Below are 24,553 nucleotides of genomic sequence, written 5' to 3' on the forward strand. Positions count from 1 at the left end.
TGTTGATCACTCATTCACATATGCATGATGTGCAGGTGCATAAACAGGGGGCTATCAAATGGGGGAGCATCAAGGGGGGGGCTGGGCCACTAGCTTGCGTGCACGATACATAAACACATACATACATCTTCAAATAGAGCCATGTGGATTTTCATGATTTCAGACGAGATGAGTGCTTATCTGTAATTAATGAGTCAATACATATACATAAGTGCTTGTTTTTTGTACATATACACACACATCCCATTTGTGTTCAGAGCAGGTTGTCATGTTCTTTTAATAAGCTTACAGTATAACACTTGGTCACTGAGCTAAAAGTTATCAGTACAAGGATAAATTGCATGCTCTCAACTTGGAAAAAAAACCATGTATAACAATTTCTGGCATGCCATGGGATCCTTCACACAAGATTTAGCATACTTCACATTGGACCTTCCTTCTATTAACTCGTGTGCTTTTACAAATACATGATTTTATTTCCCAGAGCAAACATTCAGTTTAAATCAAAGCACTGTTAACTGAGATGTGAGACACTTAAAAAAAAAATAAAGACACAAATAAGAGTAGTTATAAATTATACACATTGATTTATTTGACAGGCAGCACATCCAACAATACAATATGGAAATCAGTATTTGTCCATTTAAAAAAAAAAAAGCCCTGCAACAGCATAAAAATAACCATTGTACAAAAACATAAAAAGGCTTGTAGTTCCAGTCCTGCTTAGGAACATTATGTATAACACAATTAATCATTATATGGTCATTAAACTTTAGCTGACAACTAAATGTAACAGAGGCAACTAGTTTGTGGGCCATACAAATGTTCATAACTGTGCAGCCTATGAAATTGCCAGGTAATTGTGACAGTGAGGCACTTCATGGTTAATATTCATCAGGCCAAACCAATATTCATCAAGTGCTGGCTTCTAGTGAAGTGTTAGGCTGCATTCTCATGAACATTGATTCCAGCCACCACAACTATATGTAGGAAAACTACAAATAGTAAAACTTTTTACTACTCCCTTTCAATCTCAACATACTTGGACTACCCTCACAAACCAATGATACTGCTCTTGAAAAGTACTGAACAACCGTATATTAAAAAAAAACACACATTTTATTTGGACCTAAAGAAAAGCTTTTACTAAAATTTTAAAGTAACAGTGAAAAAATGATTGCTGTATTTTATTTATTTTCTAAAGTATTTGATTTTTTCTCTAAGACATGGATTCTAAGTTTGAAGTGAATATTGGAAGTCAATGTATTATTGTAGGTTATGAAATCTGAGGTAAAATACTTATCATTCCTCCATAAGTCATTTTATCCCCCCCCCCCCCCCCCCAAAAAAAAAAAACACCCCATGCATGCTAACAACCATGGGGAAAATCTATGGAAAAAAAACACTGTAACCCATAGCAACCAATTAGATTCCAACTTTTTTCTAGTGCCGTTTACAAAACAATAGTAAGATTCTTGGCTACTATGGGTAATGGGGTCTCTTACCTATGCTCCAGTTTTCATAGAGGTCCCTCAACTTATTTGGGACAGACCATCTGCTCACGCACATAAATAATGAGGGTTCTACAGCTATTTGCAAGCAATGCATTGTACACATTTACATGAGAATATTTAAACAATAATTTGTTCTCATTAAGAGCATTTATATAGCAGCGTGAACCCATAATCTGACAAATACTGGCCAAGCTGCAACGAAATGCATACAAAACATAAGAACGCCCAGTCATACACACACATCAAACAATCACATGGTTAGATCCTATATGAGGGGATAGGAGTAAATCTGCAGTAGTATGGAATGTTGTTTAGTATACAAACATCACAGAAACCTTACATTTTTAAATTATAATAGACAGCGCTGCGGAATTAGTGGCGCTATATAAATAACTGATGATGATGATCTACGCACTCATAGGAGTGTTTTCTTTCATTTTAATATACTGACTGACAGGAAAATGTGTAAAGAAAAAAAAAAAAAAAAAGACTTCAGACAATTGTGGTGCATTTAGTAAAATGTAGCAAGACAACATCGATTACATTATTGGTCCCTTTCTGCAGCAGACTCTCCAGCCTCAAACATATAAGTGAATGCTTTGGTACAGGAATGACAGTCATGGTTTTAGCTGGTAAATAAGGGATGGTATGATTCTGTGAGACAGTTTGGATATAACTCAGTACCATTGTACAGTGCAAGTTTTCATTTACAGACACAGGAAGTAACCTTTGATCCAGAACTAGAAGTTATTTGTATCTGGAGTCATTTCTCGGTGTCCTTACACACAGAATAAAATACCTTCAGTGGCAGGAGACACTGGAGGGGAAATGTCCCTCCAGCATCAAATTACAAGTAAACCACCTTTATACAAATACCATATGTGCCTAGGCAATCAATAAATTAGAATATCAAAATGACATCACTCTGGTACTGAAAAAATCCTCTTGCATATAAAGAATGCACAGAATTAAAAAATGGTCCCGTTTCTTTCTTTTATCCACCCACTGAATAAGGTAACCTCCCAAACCAAACAGCAGTGCTTTGAAACACCAGCACTGTCTTAGCCATTCCTGAGGATGGGGTCTCCGCAGCTGTGCCAGGCCATGTCTGGATGGAGGAGCCAGGGAGATTGGTCTTTCTGCTGGGGCTGTTACGTGCAATATTCCCCTGCAATACAGAAATAAATATTTGTGCCTAAGGTGAAAAAGCGGAAAAGAGCCCAGAGGTTTTACTGGGCTACTTCAACTATAACTATCTATCTATATAAATTTTCATTGCAGTAAGCAAATGACAGTACAATACAAAATTACTTATGTCTTAAGGGCTTGTTTACAGTGGCTGTAAAACATTTACTAGCATGTTTCACTTTTTATTTCCTTACATCATGGAATCATAATGGATTAATGCAGGAATTATACCACTGATCCACACAAAATACTCTTTAGTGTCAAATAAATAACCCAATTCTATAGCTTCTTAATGGCAAATAAAAACAGGCAATAATTTATTACACAAGTGGTCACATAATTTACTTTGAGATTCCCCAAAGTTTGTTAGTGGATTCTAAACAAGAGCTTCATAGTGAAACTCAAACATTTAAATCAAAGTCAAGAAAAGGTTATTGAATAACCCCAATATAGAGAAGGATATATCAGAAAAGTTCAAACACTTCTATTAAACCTGAAACTCTATGAAGTACATTAGAAATAAAGAGAGAAGAAGATATAATGACAACTGTGAATTTGTCTAGAACAGGCAATCGTCTAAAAACAGTGTTTGTGCAATAAGCCTATGGCAAATGAGAGCTAAAGTCTTCCATGGCATATATGGGAGAAATGGGCCATGGGACAACAGTAGCCAGGGCATCAGAGGCAATGGTGAGGTAATACACTGTCTCCAGGCAATCAGGTAGATGTGTGATAAACAGGAAGGAATCAATGAGCACATAAAAAATGTGCTATTTTACGTGTTATCAAAGTTTGGAATGAAAACAACATACACTTAAAATTACCCTTTTCTCTATTACAGAGGTGGGGGGGGACAACATATATAAAAAAGTCACTCAACCTACCTGGAATTTTTCAGTTCAGATTGCCAGATGCTCATTTGTCCATTTCTATGGTTATATGTGATGTTTCATAAGAAGCTGGAAAGTAGAAGATAGATATTACAGACTATAACAATACTCTGTACATTTAATCTGCTAAACATGTATTGAGAGTGAAAAACAGGTTGAGGAAGCCTTCAGCAATGGATAGCGAGGTGGTGAGTGACCGATTCACATGCCAACTGTTTGTCAGCCATGCCCTTTTAGACATATAGGGGCATATTCAATTAGCTTTCGGATTCGCGATAACGCGCCGGAACAGCCGCGAAACGTAATACACGTTACCGCAATAACGTGGATTTTCGTTCGCAGCCCATAGGGTTGCGAACGAAAATCCGCGTTAATGAGGTACCGTAATACCCGCAAGAACGCGCACTTTTCACATTAGCGCGCGTTACCGCGAATCCGAAAGCTAATTGAATATGCCCCATAGTTCTGAAAGGTAACAGTTCATTGTCTAGAACATTAACAGCAAAACAGCATTTTGCCATCAAGTGCACATTTATTTTAACAGAATGACGTGAATGCACATTAGGCCCATCAACACGTTCAGCTGTACCGCTAATTCTTCTTTAGAAGCACTGTCTTACCAGAGTTCTCTTCATCTGTCCCTTCGTCGTCCCACTGATTCTCTACAGCTAGAAGTGGGTTTTGAGATTCAAAAACTCTTCTCATTGGGAATGAAAGTCCATCCCCAATGCTGGGAAAAGAAAAGTACAAGTCAATCAATAAAGTACAATGGTATTAATCAGGAAGGACAATGAGTTGGCAAATATTCTGAAAGATATAACAAACAAGAGCAAATTACATTGTCTTTATAAAGTATGATTTAGTAGATCTAAAACACCAAAATCTTACAGCCTACCTTGTAAGAACTGGAATTAACCACAGATTCGTTTGTTTCCCAAACACTTGCTCCAGGTTTCTTCGGAAACCCAAGTGGAATCCATTTTTGTCAGGACCGCTGTGAAACACTGGGACTGAAAATGCCTCTACAAAAGTCCAAACCATAAAAAGGGCCTTGAATAAGTCTTGCGTGAGATATTTAAAATACTTCAATATACAATATATTTTGATTTGTAACCTACTGCCATATACAAGCAAGCATGTTTTAATTGAGAGGGACTTCAGGGAGAGAGGAGAGCTGTTAGGACTGGCAGTCCAGTGCTCGTGGCCATTTTTTCCCTAGTGTTTTTCAATTTGTTTACGCTAAAAAAAAAGGGAACATATCCGATAATGTTATCCTCTATTAAAAGTAATAACAAGGCACACAGACTATAATTACTTTTTTCACACTAATATATATATAGATATATATATATATATATATATATATATATATATATATATATATATATATATATATATATATATATATATACACATATACACACACACACACAAACACGTTAACCTGTGCATGATACTCATGCATTCTAGTCAAATCAAGCTACTTAAGGTCTTAAAAAGGTTCTTGTCATGCATTTGGACCTAGCCCAGGCCTCAGGGGAAGAGCGTTAGTTCCCGACGCAAGCGGCCTTTTTAATGTGTGTTCATGAGGTAAAATTACCTCACGAAAATGAGTTTGACCCCTCAACTCGTAAATTTAGCCTTTACTACCCCTCCCACAGGGGGGAAGGGGGGATGATGGAAGTTAACTGACTTGACTATTCTAATTTTTTTGTCAAATAATGTCAGTATACCAAATTTCAGGTCAATTGGATGAGCCCTTTCTGAGAAAATAGTTTTTTCCACACACACACACACACTAACGCACGCCTCTACACATGTGTGTTCATGAGGTAAAATTACCTCACGAAAATGAGTTTGAGCCCTACCAAATTTCAGCCCTTTTTGAATTTTTTTTCCCCACACACACTAAGAATTTAGTAGGTCAATGTATAACTCTGCCCAGCAGGTGGCGCTGCAACTTGTTTTTGTTTTTTTTTCACACAGACGCCACTAAGCATTTATATATTAGATACACACACACACACACATACATACATACATACATACATACATACATACATACATACATATATATATATATATATATATATACATACACATTTTTTTTAAACAAAATATAATAAAACGCATCTGAACTAGCTTTAAGGTTAATATTTGCTTTTTTTCTTATCAAAAGTAATCAGCAATTATTTGAGGTTAATTACGTAGGATTATTAGAAGTGCATATATACACAGAATAGATTATTACCATAGTACATGTGCGGCAATTAATAGTCTGCACTGGCCCACCCTTGTCATCCTGTCTTAAGGTGTAACTGCCAAGTGAGAGGATCTGTCTAATTTTGCCAACACTTGTGTGGTCAAATTTGCTTAGGCTGAACAACTTTATGTGCCCATTTTTTTTTTCAGACAATTTTAGATCCCATTCATATTTTGCACAGATGAGTGTAGTGCTAGTTGACTGTGCTGACCTAATAAACAGACCAGTGATAATAGAACAGGCATTCGTATTATTGATGCAGATTCCAGAGAGTTTCTCTATAGAAACTCTGTAGAGTTACTCTATAAAAGTATGTTAAAGTGCAGTGTATTAAGAACATATAATTAAAACAGTGAATAAGTATGTTAACGTATAAGGAGTGCCAACGTAGGGAATAAGGATTCTGATGCCTGCTTTATTCAGTGCCCTGTGCATGAGGTCAGCGTAGTCCAACACTGCATACTAAGCACTTCAATACCGACATGTGAAGTAAAGTCTACATTCGTTCTACAAGAGTGTTTCATAAAGGCTAGGCTCACCTTGTAGCAATTCTATTTTTCTGTACTGATTGATTCTTTTATAATCTCATTTGACTGTCCTAGACTGTACCACAGAAAACATGAGCTATGAAACCTCAAGGCCATTTGCTGAGAGGACAAGTAGAAATCTTTATTGTTTGTGGTAGAATGTGCACTAGTTAGACACAGCCCTGAAAATGCAACCTCAGACTTTACACAGAATGTTCCTAATTAAGCAATAATCCCCTGCAATAAAGGCTCATAATTGCGCAGGAGTTTGAGAAGCCTGTGAGTGCGTTGCCACAGCAACATGCCATTATAATATTAGTTCTATTGCTGCTGTTTTCAAGCAAAGAGATGAAATTTGTAACATAGCAGCTACACAAAGACTATAATATGAATGCATATCTTTTTTTTTACATAGCACAATCTTGGAAGGAGGGTAGCAGGGGGTGGCAAAAGGACACAATTTATTTAAAGTAAGGTATGAAGTGTATAGACGTTAAAAGTGAAGTTTAAGGATATTTCCACCTAAAATTGTGGTTTTTTTTGTATTTGCTGACCTGATATCTATCAACGTGGGTCCTACTGGGCTGCATATCCAGCACACAAAATAACGTGTCAAAATCCCTCACATGTTTGTATCAGCAATACAAACAGGTGAGGGATTGGAACCCTGGAAACAATAGCTTCCAATGTCACCCCCATTTACATGCTTGCTACTTCCCTTAAACAAAGCTAGTAAACACATGTATTTTGACACTAGTAGGTAGAAAACCTTAAGTGGCTTAGTGGTTAGCACTTCTGCCTCACAGCACTGGGGTCATGAGTTCAATTCCCGACCATGGCCTTATCTGTGTGAAGTTTGTATGTTCTCCCCATGTTTGCGTTGGTTTCCTCCGGGTGCTCCGGTTTCCTCCCACACTCCAAAAACATACTGGTAGGTTAATTGGCTGCTATCAAAATTGACCCTAGTCTGTCTGCCGGTCTGTGTGTGTGTGTTAGAAAATTTAGACTGTAAGCTCCAATGGGGCAGGGACTGAGGTGAGCGAGTTCTCTGTACAGCGATGCGGAATTAGTGGCGCTATATAAATAAATGGTGATGCTGATAAAGCCACCAGGTTTAGTCTCTGTACAAAAAGCTCATTAAAAACATATGAACTAAATTATAGGACACTTGTTACAAAGCCACTTTGGCCAATTTCAGGATGGACAGTCTCAAATATATTGCAAATTTCAGTTACTGTACCAATATGATAAACCCAATTATTCAGCATATTCTTTAAATCAGAGACCTTTAACTCACCACACAAAGCCTTTTGCATGTTTCCCCAGTCTAACACACCTTCAAATATTCACAATATACTAAAATCAAGGAGACCCATATCCCGATTATAGCCTATACTTCAAAAATGTTCCTGCCAGTATCACTTAAACGGATGCACAGATACTACTTAAAACTGTACTACTGCATGGCAAAAAAAATACATTTACAAATATAATTCTACTGCATGAGTAAAAACTATCGTCATGAAATACGAAGTATTAAAACACTTCTTCGTAACAAGCCCTTAAGATGGTTGCAAGGCTATGAGTATAGCTGTAAAGAAAACATAAAACACAACTAAGGAAATATACAGTACAGGCACACTCACTCCAATCGTAAATCATCATCAATTTATATAGCGCCACTGATTCCGCAGCGCTGTACAGAGAACTCATTCACATCAGTCCCTGCCCCATTGGAGCTTACAGTCTAAATTCCCTAACACACACACACACACAGACTATGGTAAATTTTTGATAGCAGCCAATTAACCTACCAGTATGTTTTTGGAGTGTGGGAGGAAACCGGAGCACCCGGAGGAAACCCACGCAAACACGGGGAGAACATACAAACTCCACACAGATAAGGCCATGGTCGGGAATTGAACTCATGACCCCAGCGCTGTGAGACAGAAGTGCTAACCACTTCGCCACCGTGCTGCCCACTATCTGTCAGATATAATCTGATTTGCTTTACCCATGCACCTGTGTGCAGTTACTGGCAGAGTATGTGAAGAAGATATATATGGGTCCTTTAACAGTATGCTAGAAACAGTTAAACTAAAAAATAATACCTAGAAGCTGATTATTTCTTTACAACAGAGCCAGTATGTTCAGAGATCACCACTGAAAGCCTAGACAGTCATGTGAAAAATAAAAGTGCATCATCTATTTTCACACACATATCAGGACATATATTTATGTGAACACGAACAAGTTACGTGTGAAAAGTATGTACACCTTTACGGCTTCCATAGAAATAAATATTGTCATTTGAATAAGGTGATGCTACTCAAGCGCACATCATGATTTGATCATCAGGAAGAGAATCTACTTCTAGAGGAGCAGAACCTTAGTCAGTTCAGAGCATTCAGATTTCTGTTAAACGAGACAATAAATTGATGCTGTTCATCACCCTGAAAACAGTTCTAAGGCAATTGCCAACATTCAGCAAGTGCCATTATATACAAATTAAAAACATTGAAAAAAAGAATGACAATTCAAGCTAATTTCCTGAACGATTAGATTGTATGATGCTCTGAGAAATGGCAAAGTACTCCAGAGCTATGGCTCTGTTATTTTAACATTTACTGTGTTGACAAAAGAAAAACCATTGCAGTACAGCTTAGGTTTGAAATTTCTGGAACAAGGTGCTCTAGAAAGAAGAGATTGTATTGGAGTTGGGACTTAATGCACAATCCAATGTTTGGAGAAATCCAAACACAGCACATCACCCCAAAAACCTCATCCAACCATCAAGCATAGAGTCGGAGGGATGATGGGCGAGTTTTGCAGCCATAGGATTTGGACATTTCTCAATCATTGAGTTCCTTGTGAATTTCTCTTTATACCAAAGTATTCTAGAGGAAAATGTAAAGTCATCTGTCTAAAAACAAAAGCTTAGCTGAAATTGGATCATGCAACAGGACAATGATCCTAAACACAACAACAAATCTACAATTGAATAGCTGAAAAATAAAAGAATCAAGGTTTCGGAATATGACAAGACTAAGTGAGATGTGTATAAATGAATGCCCACAAACATCAATGAGCTTAAACAGTGTTGTAATGAGAAATAGTTATAATTTTGATCATATAATGCAAAAGACTGATAAACTCAAACAGGAAACAGTTAATTAAAAGTTATTGCTGCTAAAGGTTCTACAAGATACTAAATCAGGTGGAAAACTTGCTTTTTAATTTAAATGTTAGGACTACAATATTGGTAGTTATATCCAGACACGTAAAACAGATTTTAAAGAGGTAAGCGGTTTCACGGACACTGCGTCTATCACGTACAAAAAGCGTGAAGGTTGTTGAGACAATGGAAGACTTTTGCCTGTTTCTAATCCAGTTGTGGGAGTAAGTAAAAGCTGGTGACTGGAGGTCAGCCTGTCCCAGAAACCCTTAAGATCGCAGCCAGAGAATTTTACAAGCCTATCGATTTAAAGAACACTTTAGGCATACCATTATGCAAACCCTCTCAGAGTTACTCTACCACTTAAAATTGGCCTTAGCTACCCAAGTGATCACTTTGCTGAGGGCTGAGCTAAAGTGGAAAGGAGGTTTTTCCAGACAACATCTTATTCGTCAGTGTCATAGTACTTTTGAGGAATCTAAAAATTTTATAAATTATGTATATTAAAATATATTACGTTTCTTTAAAATACAGTACAGACTTTATTTTTTTATTTTTTAATTAAAAATTAAAATAACCCACCCCCCCCCCCCCCAAATAACAAAACAAAACAAAAAAAACTTAAAGTGTGTAAAACAAACAAATTAAACATAATACTTGGTGGAGGAGTAGCTGCAATAAAGACAAAGCTATGCCCAGCAATGGCTTGTACGACAACTACTTTGTGATAGTTCTGAACAGAGCCGTCTCTCTAGTTGCACCTCTTCTCCACATCACAACTCTCAGCCGTCCAACAAAAGAAAACAAAAAAGAGTAATAAGTAGGGCTTACCAAGGGTGGTTCTGTTTAGCCCTACCAGCCAACAGTGATATCCAAAGAGAAACATGAGGCTGATGAAGAACATGAGAGACACAAAGAGCAGGAATAACACATGGAATTTGGCACGATTATTTGTCAGTTCACCCTGTAGTAACAAAGAAAAATATATTATACGCTTTGAACATAGGAACAAAGGGGCAGTCATCGAGAACACACATTTTGTATAGAAACAGTAGTCACATTTTTATTATGCAACGTGGGAATCTCAGACTGGACTTTCATTGCTTGCCACTAGGTGCTGCCCATTAGCTGATTGACAAACAACTAGCACAAGACAAAATATTAAGGTACTTATTCTCCTGCCAATCTTCTTATTCATGTGAGATAACTACGGAGAATAGTACCAGTGAATTAGGGCTGCCTACTGATCGCCATGATATGCTGCCTGTACTATCCATAAGGATAGTACAGGCAGCAAAATATAAAACAAATGCCAACATTTGTATCAATATATCTATTTCCCAAGTGGTTTTCTATTGCTCAGCTTTGATTGAAACAGGAAAACAAATTACTGGTCTGGATGAGCCCTAAATTTGCTCGGAGTCTATAGAGAGGTAGCATAAATGTACACTATATCGACAAAAGTATTTGGCCACACCTATTAATTATTGAATTGAGGTGTTTCAAATCAGACTTGTTGCCAGAGGTGTATAAAATCAAGCACCTAGCCATGCAGTCTCCATTTGCAAACATTTGTGATACAAAATGGGTCGTTCTGAAGGGTGCAGTGACTTCAAGCGTGGCACTGTGATAGGATGTCACCTTTGCAATAAGATGGTTTGTGAAATTTCATCACTGTTAGATATTCCATGGTCCACTGTAAGCTATATTATTAGACAGTGTAAGCATGTAGGAACAACAACAATTCAGCTACAAAGCGGAAGACCACATAAAATCACAGAGCTGGGTCAACAACTGCCAATGCTCTGCCGATTCCATAGCTGAAGAGTTCCCAACTTCCACGGGCATTAATGCAAGCACAAAAATTGTGCGTAGAGAGCTTAATGGAATGGGTTTCCATGGCCGAGCAGCTGCAAGCAAGCCCCACATCACCAAGACCAATGCCAAGCGTCGGATGGAGTGGTGTAAAGCACACCAACACTGGACTGTGGAGCAGTGGAAATGTGTTCTGTGGACTGACAAACCATGCTTCTCTGTTTGGCAGTCAGATGGGAGAGTCTGGGTTTGGCGGATGGCGGGAGAACCTTATCTGCCTGACTGCATTATGCCAACTGTGAAGTTTGGTGGTGGAGGGATAATGGTATGGGGCTGTCTTTCTGGATTTGGGCTAGGCCCCTTATCTTCAGTGAAGGGCAATCTTAATGCTTCAACATACCATGTCAATTTGGACAATACTCCAACTTTGTGGCAGGCCCTTTTCTATTCTATTCTGTGCCCCAGTGCACAAAGTAAAGACTACAAAGACATGGTTTGATGAGTTTGGTGTGGAAGAACTTGACTGGCCCGCATAGAGCCCTGACCTCAACTCCATCCAGCACCTTTGAGATGAACTGAAATGGTGATTGCGAGCCAGGCCTTCTCATCCAACATCAGTGCCTGACCTCAAATGCTCTACAGAATGAATGGGCAAAAATTCCCACAGAAACACTCCAACATCTTGTGGAAAGCATTCCAAAAAGAGTAGAAGCAGTTATTGCTGCAAAATGAGGAACAACTCCATATTAAAGTATATGTATTTGAATACAATGTCATTAGTCCCTGTTGGTGTAATGGCCAAGCACCTGAATACTTTGGTCCATATAGTGTTTTTTTACCTATACTGGGCACAATTAAGCTAAACAACTTTTTGATGTGAAAGTGCTTTCAAGAGGTTTTATTGTATATTAAAATATTTTTTTTCTATTGAACTAAATTGCAGTCCTGTTGATGTATTGTACTACAATCACACCTACAGTATTTTACGCTCAGTGTGGGAGAAGTGTTATTTTTAAACTTGCTTAAAAAAGCAACCCACCCCCCACCCAAAAAATTTAATGCAAGTAAAATAGAATATTCTTAATTTACAATGTATAAACTTAAACACTTACTGTCCAGTAGAGGAGAAAGTATTTGAAAACAGTAGAACCAATGTACAAACAGTACAGCATTGAATATGCCAGAAACAGTAGAAAGAACTTATAGTTAGAAAATCCAATGCAGTTGTTCACCCTGTGTTAAAAAAAACAAAGAGCATTCATATTAGATTATGAAAATGTAACAAGTGAAGCATTCAAGATTCCAGGTTAAAGGATAACATTTCACAAAATTGAAAGTTCATTTTTGGGTGAAATATCAGAAGTAAAACCTGGTTCCAAAATGGTACATACATGGGGCCCGGAGTGTCCTGCTAATGTCTTCTGCACTGCTCACGCCTGCTGTCAGTGTTATTGTTGGACCACCAGTTGCCGGGCTAGAGACAGGGTTATATGCTGTGCTTACCATAACAGCACCCTAAATGGTCTTTCCACCTTCAGGTGACTAATTTATTTGCTTGTACTTGCCATCCTGCACATTTTACTGAAATAAAAGTCTAGCCACCTGCTGTGATTTTCCCCATGTATTTGTATTAAACATATGCAGAAGTATTTTCCTGGACTACAAATTTATTGTATTTAAAGAAGTCCAACTAAAAGGATTTTACCCAATAAACTCACCTCATCACAACTAGTACATTGGGGACCCAGAAGCGAATGACCTCCATCAGTGCTGCAACCGATGCCTCTCCCCAGCTAAAAGAGGTTGAAAGTAAAACTTGTCCACTGAATGGTTGTCGATGTAGCAGATGACCAGTCACTGCAGCCAACTGATTAGCGTTGACAGCCTTTCAACGGATATAGTTTACTTTCAAGATTCTTCTAGTTGCTAGCGAGGAGAAAAGTAAGGTGCAGAGCAGGCGGCGATAAACAATAGAATTGGCTATTTTATAATGGCTTGCTAAGAATCACACCATGTTCTACATAAAAGTTTTTGGTTTTTTTGGGGGGTTTTTTAAACTTAAATTGTGTAAGCTGCTTTTATTAAGAGTATGATTTCTGGCACGGTACACAAGTTCTATAAAAGTGATTGGTCTTACCAGGGGTGGATTGGGAACTTAAAGTGGCCCTGGAAAAAAAATCTTGAAGTGGCCTCATGTGGGCGGGACCAAAACAATGGTAGGTGTGGCCAACACAAAAGTAGGCGAGATTTAGAACTACTGGAATTTGGTTGTAGTAACACTTGGGAAAACCTAAAAATCTCTAAAGCAGTTCAGGGCAAAAGCTGCCAGTCCTGTGATAAAATTACATTACACTTTTGCATTATCTGCAACTGGTTTATGCCTCTGTGCTCAAACTTGTTTAGTTGCCTACTAACACATCCTTCCAATATTCCCTTCACAGAAACATAACTTTCTTTGTTTAAAGAAATGTAACCAATACGAAACATGTTGGCACAATTGTATCTGATCAGTCTGCCAGAGCAGCATATGAACACCTCATGCACTGTTGCATCTTCCCCCGATGTCATGAGATGCAAACTACCACTCAAATCTCTATATATAAATGTGTATTGTGCGTTTCAAAAAAAATCCATAAAAAATATTCCTTATAACTAATAGCTATCCACTGCGATCACTACAAAGGTGAAATGCTTCAAGCATCTGCTAGAAAACACTTCTTTTGTAACAATTGTCTATTAGCCTTAAATGTGCCCAGTGATTGGGGATTGGCTTGACTTAATAACAGTGCAGGGAGGGGTGGCAGAAAATGGCATAAGTGAAGGGGAGAGCTATTCCAAGGGTTTGCTGGTGATATAGTAAGTGCAAAGGAGGCAGGATTAATGATATTGTCAGTGCAATTGGGGCTGGCCATATGTTCAACAAAGTGATCTGAGAATGGTGCAAGGCAGAAGGCAGGCAATGGAATCAATGCAACAACCATTAAAGTATCACCAGAGCTGGAATAAGGCTCTCAGGGTCCCGGGACACTTAAGACAGAGGGGAGGGTTATCATTTTAGAAAAATACACAGGCAAAACTGTGTGCACTACTGTTAGATGCATGCAGCTCTGCCGTCACAAGCAGTACACGGCTAAGTGGTACTTACCTCCCAATCCTTGTAGTCGGACCAAATCCTGACTAAGCAAGAGAGTCACCCAAATTTGAGACAGCCCCACAAGATTCAGGACAGTTGGCAGACTGTCCTGCTCTCTCCCCAACCTTTTAATGTCACTTTCACTCCCTGTGGCTGCTGGTGTCTTTAGCTCAGTTGCTGCTGGATCCTGGAATGCTGGAGGCCCTATATGGAAAAAATAATTGGTACATGAAATTTAGAAAATTCCAACCAGCTCAAGCATTAAATCAATAGCACCCACATTTAATATTTAGTCCTCCCTCCAGCCTCACCATTAAAATATTAGTACTCACATTTGATAAATAGATCTATTTCACTCCAACCTGTCCTGACATTAAATTAATAGCATATACTTTTAATAAATAGACCCATTTCCCTCCAACGAACCCCAGCAAAAATGAATATCATTTACGTTTAATATTACCATTTCCCACAACCATCCCCGACATTAAATAATTCTTATTCACATTTAATAAAGAGCCCTCCTACTACCCCAGCATTAAATCAAAGGTCCCGTCACTCCATCCTAATTTATTAGGCTCGACTATTAAATTAAATAGCCCCATCACCCCACAAATAAAATAGCACCCATTAGCCCCACCTAATCTTCACCATTAAATAGCCTACCTCCCACCATTGCACTAAGACAGCACTCCTCCCTTCCCTTCTATCACACATTATATTATGAACCCCCCATTCCCTCACACAGTATAGCAGCCCCCCCTTCTCTCACACACGCACAGTATAGCAGGGCCCCCCCTTCTCACGCACAGTATAGCAGGGCCCCCCCCCCTTCTCACGCACGCACAGTATAGCAGGGCCCCCCCTTCTCACGCACGCACAGTATAGCAGGGCCCCCCCCCTTCTCACGCACGCACAGTATAGCAGGGCCCCCCCCCTTCTCACGCACGCACAGTATAGCAGGGCCCCCCCCTTCTCACGCACGCACAGTATAGCAGGGCCCCCCCCCCTTCTCACGCACGCACAGTATAGCAGGGCCCCCCCTTCTCACGCACGGTATAGCAGGGCCCCCCCCTTCTCACGCACGGTATAGCAGGGCCCCCCCCTTCTCACGCACGGTATAGCAGGGCCCCCCCCCTTCTCACGCACGGTATAGCAGGGCCCCCCCCTTCTCATGCACGCACGGTATAGCAGGGCCCCCCCCTTCTCATGCACGCACGGTATAGCAGGGCCCCCCCCTTCTCATGCACGCACGGTATAGCAGGGCCCCCCCCCCCCCTTCTCATGCACGCACGGTATAGCAGGGCCCCCCCCTTCTCACGCACGCACAGTATAGCAGGGCCCCCCCCTTCTCACGCACGCACAGTATAGCAGGGCCCCCCCCTTCTCACGCACGCACAGTATAGCAGGGCCCCCACCTTCTCACGCACGCACAGTATAGCAGGGCCCCCACCTTCTCACGCACGCACAGTATAGCAGGGCCCCCCCTTCTCACGCACGCACAGTATAGCAGGCCCCCCCCTTCTCACGCACAGTATAGCAGAGCCCCCCCTTCGCACGCACAGTATAGCAGAGCCCCCCCCCTTCTCACGCACGCACAGTATAGCAGGGCCCCCCCTTCTCACGCACGGTGTAGCAGGGCCCCCCCCTTCTCACGCACGCACAGTGTAGCAGGGCCCCCCCTTCTCACGCACGCACAGTGTAGCAGGGCCCCCCCTTCTCACGCACGCACAGTGTAGCAGGGCCCCCCCTTCTCACGCACGCACAGTGTAGCAGGGCCCCCCCTTCTCACGCACGCACAGTGTAGCAGGGCCCCCCCTTCTCACGCACGCACAGTGTAGCAGGGCCCCCCCTTCTCACGCACGCACAGTATAGCAGGGCCCCCCCTTCTCACGCACGCACAGTATAGCAGGGCCCCCCCTGCTCACGCACAGTATAGCAGGGCCCCCCCTTCGCACGCACAGTATAGCAGGCCCCCCCTTCGCACGCACAGTATAGCAGGGCCCCCCCTTCGCACGCACAGTATAGCAGGGCCCCCCCTTCTCACGCACGCACAGTATAGCAGGGCCCCCCCTTCTCACGCACGCACAGTATAGCAGGGCCCCCCCTTCTCACGCACGCACAGTATAGCAGGGCCCCCCCTTCTCACGCACGCACAGTATAGCAGGGCCCCCCCTTCTCTCGCACGCACAGTATAGCAGGGCCCGCCCCCCTTCTCTCGCACGCACAGTATAGCAGGGCCCGCCCCCCTTTTCTCGCACGCACAGTATAGCAGGGCCCGCCCCCCTTCTCTCGCACGCACAGTATAGCAGGGCCCCCCCCTACTCTCGCACGCACAGTATAGCAGGGCCCCCCCCTACTCTCGCACACACAGTATAGCAGGGCCCACCCCCCTTCTCTCGCACGCACAGTATAGCAGGGCCCCCCCCTACTCTCGCACGCACAGTATAGCAGGGCCCCCCCCTACTCTCGCACACACAGTATAGCAGGGCCCCCCCTTCTCTCGCACACACAGTATAGCAGGGCCCCCCCCTACTCTCGCACACACAGTATAGCAGGGCCCCCCCTTCTCTCGCACACACAGTATAGCAGGGCCCCCCCTTCTCTCGCACACACAGTATAGCAGGGCCCCCCCTTCTCACGCACGGTGTAGCAGGGCCCCCCCCTTCTCACGCACGCACAGTGTAGCAGGGCCCCCCCTTCTCACGCACGCACAGTGTAGCAGGGCCCCCCCTTCTCACGCACGCACAGTGTAGCAGGGCCCCCCCTTCTCACGCACGCACAGTGTAGCAGGGCCCCCCTTCTCACGCACGCACAGTGTAGCAGGGCCCCCCCTTCTCACGCACGCACAGTATAGCAGGGCCCCCCCTTCTCACGCACGCACAGTATAGCAGGGCCCCCCCTTCTCACGCACGCACAGTATAGCAGGGCCCCCCCTGCTCACGCACAGTATAGCAGGGCCCGCCCTCCTTCTCTCGCACGCACAGTATAGCAGGGCCCGCCCCCCTTCTCTCGCACGCACAGTATAGCAGGGCCCGCCCCCCTTCTCTCGCACGCACAGTATAGCAGGGCCCGCCCCCCTTCTCTCGCACGCACAGTATAGCAGGGCCCGCCCCCCTTCTCTCGCACGCACAGTATAGCAGGGCCCGCCCCCCTTCTCTCGCACGCACAGTATAGCAGGGCCCGCCCCCCTTTTCTCGCACGCACAGTATAGCAGGGCCCGCCCCCCTTTTCTCGCACGCACAGTATAGCAGGGCCCGCCCCCCTTCTCTCGCACGCACAGTATAGCAGGGCCCCCCCCTACTCTCGCACGCACAGTATAGCAGGGCCCCCCCCTACTCTCGCACACACAGTATAGCAGGGCCCGCCCCCCTTCTCTCGCACGCACAGTATAGCAGGGCCCCCCCCTACTCTCGCACGCACAGTATAGCAGGGCCCCCCCTACTCTCGCACACACAGTATAGCAGGGCCCCCCCTTCTCTCGCACACACAGTATAGCAGGGCCCCCCCCTACTCTCGCACACACAGTATAGCAGGGCCCCCCCTTCTCTCGCACACACAGTATAGCAGGGCCCCCCCCTTCTCTCGCACGCACAGTATAGCAGGGCCCCCCCCCTTCTCTCGCACGCACAGTATAGCAGGACCCGCCCTACACACATTAGCCCCCCCTCTTCTCTCACACTTACCTGTTTACAGGAGCTGCTGGAGATTCCTCTGTCTACTCACATGGGACGGCACCTGTCACAAGGCGCACGTCCCACGTGACATCTAGCATTAGGGATTGGAAGAGGAAGGGAGGGAGGGTCTGATCTATAGATCCCCGGCCACAGTAGAGAAGACAAGCCACCCAGCACCACACTGACACACCCTCCCCCTTCCCCGCCGCCACCCGATCGGGGGGAGGGGCTAGAAATATTTTTTTCTAAACTACCCCAAACAAACATCAGGCGGCCTGCAGGCTCTAAGGCCAATCCTCCCCGGGTGTTACTATAAGCCACATGCCTCAATCCCATATAGGACTGAAATATATATATATATATATATATATATATATATATATATATATATATATATATATATATATATATATATATATATATATATATATATATATATATATATATATACACACATATCTCTATCTCTGATATAGATATACACACACACACACACACAATGTAATTTTCAGTAACTTTTTAAATCACTTTTATTCTAATTTTTTTTACAGGAGTTACTCCCTAAGAACTTATGATTGTTGACCTTCTTCAAGGCTCTCTTTATTGCAATTTTAGCATGGATCTGTATATAGATGTCTGGATAATATATTGGACAAACTTTAAAGTATTAACAGACAGCCTCTATCCCCTAAGCAGTAGAGCTTAGGGGATCCACCGATCAGAAACAAATATTACACACACACACACACACACACACACACACACTATTCTCTATTCCACAGCTGTGAAACAGAGAATGGGCTTCAATCAAACAACCTGCCTTCAGCATCGCTGATGTGTAAAACAATGAGCAGTACACGACGATTGAGAGATTGGGGAGGAGTGGGCACCTTCCAAACTGTTACCTATTGGTGGAGGTACACTACATAATCTACTAGTTGGAGTGAGGAAGGCTATTAAAACTAGTGTTCTTCTTGAATATGAAACGGCTGTCCAGGATTCCTGTTGAAAATGTGCACTAAGTATTTTAGGGCTTGGCTCATGAGTGTCTCCAAAACTATTTCAAAATGCTCTTTGTCAACAGATAATGAACAATAGAGAACCTCCTGCTGTTCAGGTTTTACCACAGTCCTGGCAGTACAGATTAGGGAAACAAAACAACTGCTAATTAACATTGGGGAGACATTTTTATTTATCATCATTAACTTACCAGCCCTGTACAATGACGTATGTGAAAATATCTTTACAATTTACGCAAAGGAAAAATTGTGTTAATTTATGTATCTCACCTACATTACTCTCTGTTTCCACAAATAAATGGTCAGACTGAGGATTTAGGAATTTCTTCATTTCTCCTTACAAATTTAGATGTGTGCTTATGTGTTACATCCGGTTTTGGCATACAGAACTTTTTTTTTTATATAGATTTCTGTTTTTAAAGACTAACTGTTCCGATTAACTACAAATTGCCATAGCACCAACCCAGTGACATTCACATCTGCTTACCATTAACCTGAATGTATATCAAAGCAATTATGGCTGATCTTATCTTGGAATTATCCGCAATTCTGACTTTATCCATAACACAAATATTTGTAATTATTCTTAAATATCTGATATATTGTCCATAAACAGGCATGTATAATATAAATTAAAATTTTTAAGTGCGTATTAAAACACAACAGAATCATGAATAAAATTAATATTGTACAGTTGCTACATATTATTAACTACATGACAATATTGTATTTTCATTGCAGATTTAATAGAATTGTTATTTCTAGTAAATTTCATGGCATGGGTTTTTTAACTAAACATGAAAACTTGTAGAATAGAATTATAAAAGGCTATATTTACCAAGGGCAATGATGATCCATCTTCAGGACACACCTATGACAAAATGAAGAAAATATTACACTCACTGCCATTGAAAGGTCAAGAAGGGTCAACAGTGCAAAGAATGAGACATTACATAAATCAGGAATAAGCTAGCAGCATTAAGAAATAAGAAGTCCAGCATTTGGAAAAGAACAGAATACTACTGAAAAAAGCTGTCAATTATTAGTAAGCTGATGAAAAATAACATTAGCTCCAGCGTTAGGGTGCAAAGAATTTTCAAAGGGAGCATAGCTAGGTCTGGTAAAAGTACATCAAATAATGGCCAAAGGAAGGAGTTTGTAAGTATATATGAGGGAAGGGGGGGGCGAAAAAACAAGAAAAGTATAATATTATTAATATTTACAGTGAAAACTGTTCCTATATGTTCTTACAATTTGGTAACTTTATGCAACCAATCCCAAGAGCTTAGCCATTCTGATACTATAATTATCCAAATTAAATGAAAATAGGATGTTAGAAGGAAACTTTAGTAAATTTTAGCCGAATTACGCATGGATTTACTTACATCCCACAGACAGAACAATGGTGACAGCGATCCGGCTTTACCACCTGGCAACGGTCACAGAAACGGACTGCTGGAAGATAATCAGTGGGATGGGTCAGTACAAGGCAAATATTTTTCTTACACACGGATATGAAAGAAAATATACTGTATCCAGAAGTAGACTCTAAGTTCATTATATATTCCTACAATACCCAAGTGATGTTAAGATATGTATAAAACACCTGTAAATTATGTCTGCATAAAGTTCTGCTTTCATCACTTCAGTAATAGTTAGGAAAACTTGTGTATTATAAAAGAAAAATGCACCACCTACTGCATATTAGCACATATGGTCACCAAACTCCTTGATGACTTCCAATATCCATATATTTTACAGTAGATGCAATATGCCATGTTCAATTGAATTTCAGAACAGAATATATTGCACAACAATTCACATCTCACATAATATCAGTGGGATATTATGTTAGAAAAACAAAGAAAGCCATTGCAACCATAAATCAAACAAACTGCCTAAATGCTAAAGATATTTTGAAAAATGTCAGAATGTTTTGATGGCATTGTTACACGGTACCTTTTTGTTGTTCTTTTTACTCTTTACCAACGTATCTGAAACATTGTTTGGGAATTGCAGCTCTATCTATACCTTCCCACATCTAAAATATAACTATATTATATAAACTGTGGCAATAGGGGCAGTTTGCCACATAATAGAGGTAGGACTGGTGGTTTCCTTGGGAATCTGCAGGCTGAGGATGCAGACAGGGTTAACTTTGTACACTTTCACACACACAGCACAGGAATGCAGGTGGAGCACCTGGACCTAATCAGTTAAGAAATCAGCTAGTGCAATGCTTTGACAGGAAGCTTAAATAGCTGGATTTGAGATGTGTGTGTAAGACTTATGCCAACAAGTGACCAGTATCCAGTTAGGGATCCAACTGTAATAGCCCGTGTTAGGGTGTGATTGCTGAAGACACTGCAGAGGCTGTTATATCCATCCTGACAAGAAAATAAACACCAAAGTGGTTCAGCAAAACCTGTGTGAGGAGCAGTTTGTTTGGCGTGCCTTTCACAAAACATTCTACCAAAAAGATGTGTAGAAGAATAGGATCACAGGTATGATAAGTTGAAAAGCCTTAAGAAATGCCTTTAGGTGCTTATCAGCAAGTGCACATTAAATGTCTCCATAAAGTTAGGGTTGCAATGATAATGTGGGGCAGCACAGTGGCCTAGTGGCGCTGGGGTCATGAGTTCAACTCCTGACCATGGCCTTATCTGTGAGGAGTTTGTATATTCTCCCTGTGTTTGCGTGGGTTTCTGGCTGCTATCAAAATTGGCGTGTGTGTGTGTGTGTGTGTGTGTGTGTGTGTGTGTGTGTGTGTGTGTGTGTATATTAAGCTAAACAGGCGCTCCAAAGTGCAAAAAATGGAAGATTTATACTTGGTGAACCAAATGGCAGCTCCCAAAACATTTGACACCTATCTGCAAGTGTCAACTTAACAGATAAAACACGAGAAAAGGGGCGCCACACATAGTGCATTAAATGTCAAATACAATGGTGTACTGGCCAGAATCGCCCTACCCATTACCATCCACATATGAGGAGAGGACAGATAAGCTGTTTTTTATTGTACTTTATGTACAGGCATTTTTTACTAGAGCTGCAGTGTGGGGCAATGTGCTTCGTTTTTTAATAAAAATTTGTATACTCTACTACATCATTTGATGGTATTATACTATTGTGGTTATCTTTGAGTTCCAGCCCCTGGAGCCTTATTGCTGCTTTCTTTGGGAGGATTCTCTGCCACTTTCATAGATTCTTCTGCTCCAGTGGTCCACTACAACCGTTACTAAGAGGGGATATATCAGCACATTATTCAAGCAAATACTACATGAACCTCTGGTACAGGAATTATACCCGTGTGGAGATCATATTGATTGTATTTCACATTTAATGCACTATGTGTGGCGCCCCTTCTCTCTTGTGAGAATATATATATATATTTAGACTGTAAGCTCCAATGGGGCAGGGACTGATGTGAGCGAGTTCTCTGTACAGCGCTGCGGCATTAGTAGCGCTATATAAATAGCTGATGATGACGATGAATGTGCGCTGCCAGGAACCTTGCACTTGGTGTAAGTGCATCAAAATTATTGCTGTCAGAAGTGCTGATGTAGCTTTACAACATCTCAGACACACCAAGCCAAGATATTTTAGCATTTTGTATCTGGGTGGAAATGAACCTCTTAACAGCATCCAATCACATTTCTATTACGCATCAAAATCTGGAGGCTGAATGATCTACTATAGGTTGCACAATCTATTGTGAATTAGCCAAGCTAACAAAGAGAGGCTCATTTACGAACATTGCCCTGGGGTGCAAATGTGAAACACAATAGCAACCAACTGCAATAAAAAAAAAAGTTCCGCACTGCTTCTTTATGCGTACAAGTGCATCTGCTTGTCTGCCTAATACATTTCAAAGTAAACACCCACTACCTGAGATTTTGGAGACATTTTCTGGTTGGCAGATACTTCGGAAAAAGTGCATGATTGAAACAATTGAATTATTGTCTGATAGTCCAAACTAATTCAAGTCCTATTGCAAGGAAGAAAAGGCTGTGTGCCAACTCAACCTGGGGAATGTGTCCCAAACTACACTTTCTTCACCCCAGCCAGCTCATATAAATAATCCTGTCCAGCAAGAGGCAATCATGTTTTTCCAGTTGCGATGCAGAACTAGGTACACTAGTGTCTAATCCAGACTTAGCAAGCAAAGCCATCAACTCCTCCCAATGTTACCTCTTGTACCCTGTCACCCATTCACTTTACCATAAAAACAGATACATTTGTATAGAAATACTAGTGTGATATCACAAAAGACCATGTGCTGTGAAATTATTCTTGTGCACATAAATGACCCTTATTATCAAACTAGCGCTAGACAGTTAAAAGCCAATAGCCAGTTCTGTGGTGTAGTTTAAGACCCTCCAGGGTTTGGGTCGAGATTGAGGCTAAAAGTCTGGTTATGCTATCTCTATCTACTCTCCTGTGGCTTCCACAGGCTCGTCGACCAAAACGTGTCTCACTTCATCCGGTCATTACACATTCCCTGGCGGTCTGGGACTCATCCTCTCAGAAATTTGGCCTCTCCCCCCATCCCTCTCCCCAAATTCCTTTAACTCCTCTGACTTCGTTCCAGGCCTTACTCCTAAAGCATTCTCCTCGTGGACCTCACAAGGGGTCCGTTTCTTAAACGATCTCATCTCTACGGTTGCGTTCCCCTTATTTACTGACATCCAATTGCAAATAGGTATTCCCTCTAAATTATTCTACCAATTCCTCCAGCTCTGTCATTTTCACGCCTACCACGTTTGAAAATCTCTGTCTCCGTCAATCCTCTACGAAAGGCCTTATTTCAACATTATACTATGAACTCACCCCACCTTCCTCAGACCTTAGAGTTTCGCATGAACTGGCCTGGTGAAGCTCTTTTGAGCGAGGAATGGTCGGAGATATATGAGAATGCTGCCTCCAGTTCAATCTGCGTTAAAATAAAAGAGAATGTCTATAAGGTATTGTACCGATGGTACTACGTTCCCTCCCGGATTCATAGAATTCTCCCAGCCTCTTCTGATCGCTGTTGGCGGGGGTGCTCCCATGAGAGTAACTTTATTCACATATGATGGACTTGTCCCAAATTAACAAACTTCTGAGTTGAGATTACACAACTGATCCAATCGATACTCCAGGTAACGATACCATTAGAGCCTAAATTTTTTCTCTTGCCCTTGGGAGCGCTCTCTGCGACTCGACACCAGAATAAGCTGGCCAGACATATCTTGTGGGCAGCTACCTGCCAAATCGCAGCAGACTGGAGGCAGCAGTCTCCACCATCACTTCAGGCCGTTATTAACGGAGTTTGGCAGGTTCAGCGTCTGGAATACATGACCAGCATCATCA

At 41.8% G+C, this 24,553-nt stretch overlaps 1 protein-coding gene across 1 annotated transcript in view; it reads right to left on the reverse strand.

Annotated features, from left to right (window-relative positions):
* Nucleotides 1-1,350: 1,350 nt before the first annotated feature.
* Nucleotides 1,351-24,553, reverse strand: part of ZDHHC15 (zDHHC palmitoyltransferase 15) — a 28,315-nt gene continuing 5,112 nt past the window's right edge. The window contains exons 5-12 of the mRNA XM_075184432.1: nt 20,587-20,656; nt 20,040-20,072; nt 12,485-12,605; nt 10,389-10,521; nt 4,488-4,614; nt 4,213-4,322; nt 3,587-3,661; nt 1,351-2,682 (exon numbers count right to left, since the gene is read on the reverse strand). Of these exons, the coding sequence (XP_075040533.1) occupies nt 3,618-3,661; nt 4,213-4,322; nt 4,488-4,614; nt 10,389-10,521; nt 12,485-12,605; nt 20,040-20,072; nt 20,587-20,656 (638 nt within the window). The 3' untranslated portion in view covers nt 1,351-2,682; nt 3,587-3,617. The remainder of the gene's footprint in view (nt 2,683-3,586; nt 3,662-4,212; nt 4,323-4,487; nt 4,615-10,388; nt 10,522-12,484; nt 12,606-20,039; nt 20,073-20,586; nt 20,657-24,553) is intronic.

This window comes from Mixophyes fleayi, chromosome 9 (assembly GCF_038048845.1).
Source record: "Mixophyes fleayi isolate aMixFle1 chromosome 9, aMixFle1.hap1, whole genome shotgun sequence".
Lineage (NCBI taxonomy): Eukaryota > Metazoa > Chordata > Amphibia > Anura > Limnodynastidae > Mixophyes > Mixophyes fleayi.